At 46.9% G+C, this 8,932-nt stretch overlaps 1 protein-coding gene across 1 annotated transcript; it reads right to left on the bottom strand.

Moving 5' to 3' along the window:
- Nucleotides 1-3,815: 3,815 nt before the first annotated feature.
- Nucleotides 3,816-7,557, bottom strand: DIRAS3 (DIRAS family GTPase 3). The gene is made up of 2 exons (XM_078668827.1): nucleotides 7,226-7,557; nucleotides 3,816-5,791 (listed from the first exon to the last, which is right to left on the bottom strand). Exon 2 carries the CDS (start codon nucleotides 5,699-5,701, stop codon nucleotides 5,105-5,107), a length of 597 nt encoding a protein of 198 aa, XP_078524953.1. The 5' UTR covers nucleotides 5,702-5,791; nucleotides 7,226-7,557; the 3' UTR covers nucleotides 3,816-5,104.
- Between the last annotated feature and the right edge of the window lie 1,375 nt (nucleotides 7,558-8,932).

The following is an 8,932-nucleotide window of genomic DNA, read 5'->3' as shown; positions in this document are numbered from 1 at the left end:
CCATTTTATGTATAGGGCAAGTGGAACTTTCAAACAAAAGATTTTTATTGTTTCACTCGGCACAACAGATGATATTAGTGTTACTGGGTGAGGGTGGGGGAAGAGTTGATAATATTTGTAATGTTGAAAGAAGCAGGGAACGGTAAAGACGATAACAATGATGTCACAGTTTGCATTAGATGTACTATGGTGATACATCACGTGCAAAAAACTAAATAAAATCTGTCCAAAAAAAAAAAAAAAACGAACTATATCACTGTGACCTTTATTAAGAACTAGCTTACCCATCGCGCGTTGCTGCGATCTTCGAAGAAAGGAAATTCAAGGAAACTCGTTATAACATTCAATTTACATTGTGTCATTTTTATTGAAACGTATTCATTTTAATATGGAAAACATTTCAAAGTGTTGTTTTAATTCTATTTATTTATTCGAGTGCTTGTGGATACACGATTTTTTGTTTTTCCGTCTTGTGCGTAAATCAGTATTCGAAAGATTATGAGGGCCCTGGGGGGGCCGATATTTTAAAACATTTTATGCCAGAAACCTTCGCGGGAGTGTACTCAACAACTTCCCAAAGTTTCCTGGCGATCGGATGAATGCTGTTTTAATTCTATTTATTTATTAGAGTGCTTGTGGATACACGATTTTTTGTTTTTCCGTCTTGTGCGTACATCAGCATTCGAAAAATTATTAAGGCCCTGGGGGGCCGAGATTTTTAAAAAAATTATGCCAGAAACCTTCGCGGGAGTGTAAACAACTTCCCAAAGTTTCATGGCGATCGGATGAATGGTGTATTAATGCATAAAGGACGAACAGACAGACAGACATTCGTTTTTATACACATAGATTGGTGAATAACCCTCCCTTTTTCACTGATGATTTTATGAATGACCCAAGAGTCACAGCTCTTGTTTTTCCTAGGTAAGTGTTTATTCCTATAGATGGAGTAACATTATGTTCTATTAAACCATATAAAAGAAAGAGTTTTGTACAATGTGCATCATGAACTGAACTATTTCTAGGTGGTCTCAAATGTAATGATCACAGAAAAGAGTCCCACCGGAGAAAGGTAATGCGCAGGGTCATTCAGTGTGGTTAAGCTGGGACTGAAACCAGGATTCCTTATTAGACGTGATGCAATTTAGATACCGATGCGTATTGCTTCCTTTCCTCCTCCTTCCCTGATGCCAATATTATTAGCGAACCAAGAGACCATGTGCCGGATATATAAGAGCCAACATTGTTGTTATACACTGAGCAATATTATGTTCTCTTAAACCATATTCAGGGGAAGCTTAGTACACTGCGCATCCTGAACTGAATTATTTCAAGGTGCTCTCAAATGTGAGACTCGCTGAAATGGAGGCACTGTGAATATTAATTGTTTCGGGTCACAGAGTTTGGACAAGCTGGAACGGCAGGATTGAAACCAGGGTCTCCAGGTCAGGGTCCTGCAATTTATTTTAGCCCTGGTTCCCACAAAGGATTCAGATTGAACTAGGCACATTACGCATGTGCATTCAATATACTCTATGTATCATATGATGGGACAACAGTGGTGGAAACACACTTTCTTAATAGAACAGGTACACAGTGGGCAGAAACAATGCAAGCTTCCTTTCATCGGAGCACAGGTACAGCTAGGGCAGCAGCAGTTCAAGCCTCCCTTCCTCAGAGCACAGGTACAGCTAGGGCAGCAGTAGTGCAAGCTTCTAGGTACAGCTAGGGCAGCAGCAGTGCAAGCTTCCAGGTAAAGCTAGGGCAGCAGCAGTGCAAGCTTCCAGGTACAGCTAGGGCAGCAGCAGTGCAAGCTTCCAGGTACAGCTAGGGCAGCAGCAGTGGAAGCTTCCAGGTACAGCTAGGGCAGCAGCAGTGCAAGCTTCCAGGTACAGCTAGGGCAGCAGCAGTGCAAGCTTTCCTTTATCAGCGCACAGGTACAGCTAGAGCAGCAGCAGTGCAAGCTTCCAGGTACAGCTAGGGCAGCAGCAGTGCAAGCTTTCCTTCATCAGAGCACAGGTACAGCTAGAGCAGCAGCAGTGCAAGCTTCCAGGTACAGCTAGGGCAGCAGCAGTGCAAGCTTTCCTTCCTCAGAGCACAGGTACAGCTAGAGCAGCAGCAGTGCACGCTTCCAGGTACAGCTAGGGCAGCAGCAATGCAAGCTTCCAGGTACAGCTAGGGCAGCAGCAGTGCAAGCTTTCCTTTATCAGCGCACAGGTACAGCTAGAGCAGCAGCAGTGCAAGCTTCCAGGTACAGCTAGGGCAGCAGCAGTGCAAGCTTTCCTTCATCAGAGCACAGGTACAGCTAGAGCAGCAGCAGTGCAACCTTCCAGGTACAGCTAGGGCAGCAGCAGTGCAAGCTTTCCTTCATCAGAGCACAGGTACAGCTAGGGCAGCAGCAGTGCAAGCTTTCCTTCATCAGAGCACAGGTACAGCTAGGGCAGCAGCAGCAGTGCAAGCTTCCCTTGCTCACAGCACAAGTACAGCTAAGCAGCAGTGCAAGCTTTCCCCATCACAGCGCAGGTACAAATTGGACAGCTGCAGTGCAAGCCTTGCTTCCTCTCAGAGCAGGTGAAGCATGACAGGGGGAAAGCAAGCTTACCTCCCTCTTAGAAGGCAGTAAGAGCAATCTTTCATTCCCCACAGAACACATCCAGCAGGGTAGAGTAATACACACATTCATCGCTCACAGGACACATACACTTAAGGCATGAGTGAGATGCAAATTACAGGTAAATCTCCGGAGCAGGTACTAAAGTCACTGAAAGTAAAGTATAGGTCGATGAGTGATTGAATATGCGAGTTCTGACAACATTCTCACTTAAGAGATGTTCCACGTCAGCATCCCGAGAGCTCTGCTGCTGCCACCCATAGACCTACTGTTTGTGTTGATTCTCTTCCCCGTATTAAGAAGTAGCCATTACCCAAATGGATATTGCTTTTTGGAGAAGCCCAACCACAGCCTATGTAGCAATGATCTGAACAGGCCCACAGGTGCCAATCTGTTCGAAAACAATTTAAATGTGTTCACCAGGTGCTGTGCAGTCACAACTTCCATGATGCACCTGTTCAAATATGGAGGGCCTTCCACTGGTACCGATCTTAATCTGCAGGATCTTTAAACGTAATCATTAACTGCCTTACAATATTTAGTCAGTTCTCTCCCCTCCCAACCCCCCACACACTTCATCCCAGAAGCTAATATCAGCCGACATTTCGATTAAAAACTGAAGGAAGCAGAGTTGAGAACGGTAGGATGGTAAAGCCTGGACCCTCTCTTTCTTCGACTTTATGTAGCTTCTCTTCCCACTCTGTAGTATCTGCACCAGGTTGACGAAGGTCCTTGCCTTAGGCCACTTCAGAAACAGTCAGTGGCACTACTTTATTATTATTCAACCTGCAAGAACAGCGCCACAGACAAAAAGACAGATTGCACAACTTGGTACTGGTGCAGTGCACTTTTGCCCCAGGTAGAGTGAAAACATCTGCACCACGTGACCTATATCTAAATTGCATTGTATACTATAGTGCAAAGTTATGCAAGCTGGGCAATGATATATTGGCTAATATAAAGTGTGGTAAGGTCACTGTTAGAGCACAGATTCAAGATTATGGTGCCCTGGCTAAGTTTTAACAAGCATGTATACTTCATATTATCTTTCTAGGAGAGTTTTTCAAAAGCCCTCCGCACGAACAACGCTTCATCTTCTAAACACGTGGTACCTATAAAAACCAAAAGAAGTATGCAAGGCAAAAAAAGAAATGTACGTGATGTGAGGTTCAATTCTAACAAATGCAAACAGATAATTAAGAAAAATATTTCAATAACTTTATTAGGGTGCAAAAAGACCAATGATTGAGCAATCAAACAGTTAACCATCAGACGCGCCATCTTTTTAAATTTCCTATTTTTCCCCCCTAGGTTTACTTTGGAATTCTGTATTAAGCATGTTCTTTACTACCTCTTCGCTCAATAAATCTGAGGCAAACCCGGCGTTTATTCTGCCTACTCTGCTCCAGTTTGTGAGTCAGTTTGCTTGGCACTATATACAAAACAGAACTTTACTTGCCATTCTAAAGGTCGCTTGGAAACCTTTGCAACTCTTCCCCACAGTTCTCACTGCAGCATTCTGGCCTGCCTTGATTCTTAGATCAGCCTTCTTCCTACGTCAGTACTGCCAGTGTTTTGTTCTATTGTGGTCTTACTCGAACCATGTGCTGAACAAGGTATTTCATTGGGTTTTGACCCACTGTAATGAAGAAATGTCTGTTTCTTAAAGTGCACTGGGAATGTTATCGTCTAAACCAACATATAAATCAACATGGTGGCCAGGAATACACATCTGATAATTGAGTACACACGTATAGCAGATTACTTTACATGAGGGAAATGTTAAAAGTACTTTTTATCCAGACAAAAGAACACCAATACATCATAAATTAAATAACCAGTTTCTTTGGTAAGCTTATCAGCACTTGGATTGCAGCTCACACACAATGTACAAATGCTTTAGGGTGCTATATAAATGCTCGTTTGTCAGATGATGACTTACGTTAGACGTAATACCCACTAGTACATAATTAATCCATGTGAAACCTATTTTTGTAACGGAGGAAGTAGACTGGTGCATGCCCAAGAGCTGAGAAGAGAAAAACAATATTCCCAGGTGGGGATGTTCGAGAAAACTGCTGCACCTAATAACATCAGGGCTCGTATTGAGGCCACACGCCAACAGGCCCTTCAGAAGCTAAAACATGGCAGCGCGCTCCCGCCCTATCCACAGCCACCAAACCGGAGACCTTGTTCACGTTTTACTTGTGCCTTGTGGAAGTGTCTTCAATTTGATCATTGTGCGAACTTTGTTCAAAGCATATGATGATGTACTTGGATAGCGCTTGTATTGTCGCTGAATCATGCAGTCCAATAATCTGGAGTAAAATGTCTATTGACAAAGCAGAATTAAAATGGGTATTATGATCATGTGAGCTTCATGGGCAGATATCAAAATGTGAATTGATCCTCTGTTAGATACAATCTAATTTAAATGTAAAACTTCTGTGACAGAAGTGCATGCTGAAAAGCCATGCATCAGTCTGCTCCATGTCACATGAGAGAGCATTTGCCTTTCAGTTTGTCTTTCTTCTTCTGCTGCTTGGATTTCTTGCCGTCTATCTGCAGGCTGACGGCCCGCCGCTTCTCGAGGTTCAAAAGTTCTTGGAAGAGCTCCTGGACATTATAGTTCGTTTTTGCCGAGGTCTCCATGAACGAGCACTTCCACTTGGTGGCAAGGGCCTCCCCGACACTAGCCTCGACCACCCTCTGGGGGTCGTCGCTTTTGTTACCCACCAGCATGATGGGAATGTTCTGGATGTCGCCCTTGATCTGGCAGATCTGCTCGTAAATGGGCTGCAGCTCCTCCATGGACTGCTTGCTGTTGACGGAGTAGACCAGGATGAAGGCATGGCCTTTGGAGATGGACAGCCTCTGCATGGCCGGGAACTGGTGGCTGCCCGTTGTATCCGTGATCTGAAGCGTGCAGATATTTTTATCGCAGCTGATGACCTGCCTGTATGTATCTTCTATTGTGGGGATGTAGGTCTCCCTAAAAGTTCCCCTCACAAAGCGAAGTACCAGGGAGCTTTTGCCAACCCCAGCAGCTCCAAAGACCACCACCCGATAATCATTGCTCTGCTCTGGCATGATGCAGGCCTCTTAGAACTTGCTCCCAGATGATGAAAACAGGAATGAAGAAAGATACCTCAAATTTACATTCCCAGAAGCGCGGAATACCTGTTGACAAAATAAAAACCAATGAGTAACATGGTACACATAGGATTCAATGCAATGTACATATTCTTTAAAATTCCAAATGCTTCATCAGAGCAAATAGATTTGCAAAACCTATTGTCAAATACAAAAGGAGAAATGCTCCTTGGTGAACAGTCTTGCAGGGCGTTGTTTTAAGGAATTTGGGGACCCTGGGCAAGACATCATTCAGGGGCCCACATCTGCAACAACTTTGTATTATATTGCCCATTTTCTGTTCATTCATAACCCATGATGACAAACAATACATTAAAGCTTAAGTTGGAGAAATAGACAGATTGGCGTAAGAAGTTAATTCTCTTTCCCATAAGCACCCTGAGACGTGGGTGCCCTGGGCAATTGCCCACTTTGCCCAAGCCTTAAAAATACTCTAATTTTACATTAAACAACTTTATTCCATCCTAATTTATTGGTTACAGGTCACACCGAATACTCTTAGCTAAAACGTCAGGAGAGTAAAACTGTGACACATTCATGGGTCCAAATGGGGAAGCATGTAACAGTGTACGAGTTGGACAACTGCAAAACCTATGCCTTAAAATACAGTGTCTCGTTCAATACCTCCTTCTGAAAAACATCTATGTGAGAACGCGCAATGAATAAAAGGGAGACTGCACACACCAGAAAAGCAAGGCAAACCCCGGTTTGGTTGAGCTACTCACCCCAGACTTCAACTCACTGTGGTCCACTGGCTCGACATCACGTGACCGACGTCAGCCAGCCCAGGCGGTTAAGGCAGCAGTGAGCATGCTGGGACCCGTAGGTTCATACTACTCAAAAATCCGAAACTACAAGTGTCAGAACGCAGACTGATGCTGGATAAATACGCCCCAAGCAGCGAGCAACCGAGACTTTGCTTTTACCGTTATTATTATGTGCTCCAAGCTCCCTGCACAGAAACTGCTGTTGGCTAAGTAAAAGGGCATGCTGAAAGCGAGCTGGGCCACTGGGCAGCTAAAACATTTGTGCCAATTATACCCACCTTAAAGCCTGCAGAACGGTGAGCTCATAACCCCATCAGCACCAAACACACACTAACTACCGGATTCTTCTCCTGGTGAATTGCAATAACAGGTCCTGCGTCTCCCCTCCCCCACCTCTCTTCTCCGGTGCTTGCAAGGCTTGGGACCTCAGGGACAAAATTCCCCCATGAATAGTTTATCCTGTAGTGTTTCTCTCTACCTTCCTTGGTCTCGGATGAACTGCCCACCCTACCCGCACTGGTTTCCATGCCAAAGCACATCGCGTGACCTCCTGGTACATCATCCTCCTGTGCCTTGCTGTCCCCACGTCTCTTCCAAATAAAAGTACAGGAAGGAGAAAACACGGACCCAGCCTGACCTACGCCCTGGGGTGGGACTAGGAGTGCACGGTGCACCAGACAAGTTCCTTACATACCTCGGTTCTACGCGGGCAAAGGACTCGCCCCGCTCTCCAGGCGCCTCCGCCGGTCTCCTGCTCTCCGAGAAGCGGCTAACACCAAGGCTCGCCGCCCCGCAGCCGCCGCCGCTCCTCCTTATACCCGAGCCCCATCAGTCAGCGCCCGCTCCGCCGAGGGGGGCGCGCAGCCCGTGACGAGGGGGAGGCGGGCAGCTCGTCACTCTCCCCGTCCGTCCGCGCGCTAATCCTGGGCTTTCTCCGACTCACACCCACGCCGAGGCTCGGGCGGGGCCGGCCGCTGCATCCCCGGCACAAGATGATGCAGCTGATAGGACTCCCTCTCTCCCCGCGGCTCAGACTAGGAGGGATGCTGTTTACTTCCGATCCCTCGCTCCTCCCCCTCCAGCGGGCTGGACCCTTTCACTTCCTAATCAGCAGGCAGAGGGATGCGCGAGCGCCTCGCGCTCCCGAGACTCCGGGTCCCGGGCGTGCGGGGCCGCCAGGGAGAGCAGTATTCCAGCTTGTGTCGTTGCGCTGCACGTAATGTGCAGGTGTTTTTACATATGGCTTTTTTTTTTAACTGAACAATATTAGCACTTTCCTAAAAATAAACAGGATCTCTGCTCTTCAATGATTTGAAAATAATAGAATTTGAAATGACATAGCGCGAATATGTGTTTTAGGAATGGGGGACGGGTGTGTCATGTTTGATGCAATCCATGTTAAATGTACTGTTTTTAATACATGCTCCAAATGATATGCCGGAGGTGAGCGGCCAACACCTTCCGCCACAGAGAGGAAAGAAAAATGATTGCACTAGCACGCATCAGTGGTTCCTGCGCTGCAACCATTCATCAAAGCTGTAACCAGTAAACCGGCTGCTCCCGGCTCGTGCCGGATATGGCAAGCCTCTGCCAGCGGCCTCATCACCTGAAAACAGGACATTGTTTCTATTCCTGGGCCAGGCGTCGGTCTGATTCGAGCCACTGTCGCAGCACTCTTTCCGTTCCAGTGGACGAGGCCGGGGACCAGGAGATGAGACAGTAGAGCAGCATCAGACAGCGAGCGGGCAGACGCTCCCGCCTCCGGCAGGGGGCAGTGCGGGGCAGAGACCCGCATCACCGTGGCGTCACTGGAGCGTGCTCCCTGAGGCTGCGACTGTACCGGGCGCAGAGCGGCACGTGACCGCAGCCTGCTGCCCGCGCGAAGGGCAGCCCGGCCGTTCCCTCACCCATTTGGGAAGTGGGAAGGACCGTTCTCCCCCTGTATGGCTGTATGTCACCAGAATTGTCAACACTGTCCCAATTCAAAGAATAATTAGGAATGGGGAGGAGTAGAGCTGTGGGTAATGCTGAATCCTCGCCAATCCCTCTTTCCACGTGCCTTAATAATTGAGGGTGACCTGTGGATACTGGGAAGGGGCAATGGGTCTGTCCGCTTAGGATGGATGATAACCTGGTCTATTTTTTGAGCGGTCAAAAATGCATGCGTCCGCGTTTATAACGTCCCTACTTACTGTGTGAGCCCAGAAATTATGAAGAGGATACCGTGCCCTTCCTTTCAGCATCCATGCTAACAACACTATATTATCACATGTTCTTGGAGAACAATGACATGTTTCCTCTACAAAGCCGCCACTTACCTTGCTCCGGCTGAAGTGTGCGGAGGCTGCTGTCGGCAGAAATACAAATCCCCCTGTAGTAGTTTCCCCGTGTAGAAAATCAG

The sequence above is a fragment of the Lissotriton helveticus genome, chromosome 1_2 (genome assembly GCF_964261635.1).
Source record: "Lissotriton helveticus chromosome 1_2, aLisHel1.1, whole genome shotgun sequence".
In the NCBI taxonomy this organism is placed as follows: Eukaryota; Metazoa; Chordata; class Amphibia; order Caudata; family Salamandridae; genus Lissotriton; species Lissotriton helveticus.
The sequence above is the reverse complement of the archived record's forward strand: the minus strand, read 5'-3'. Positions and strand labels throughout refer to the sequence as shown.

Excerpts from the sequence above, each read along its gene's own strand:
- DIRAS3 (XM_078668827.1), bottom strand. The coding sequence starts at position 5,701 with ATGCCAGAGCAGAGCAATGATTATCGGGTGGTGGTCTTTGGAGCTGCT.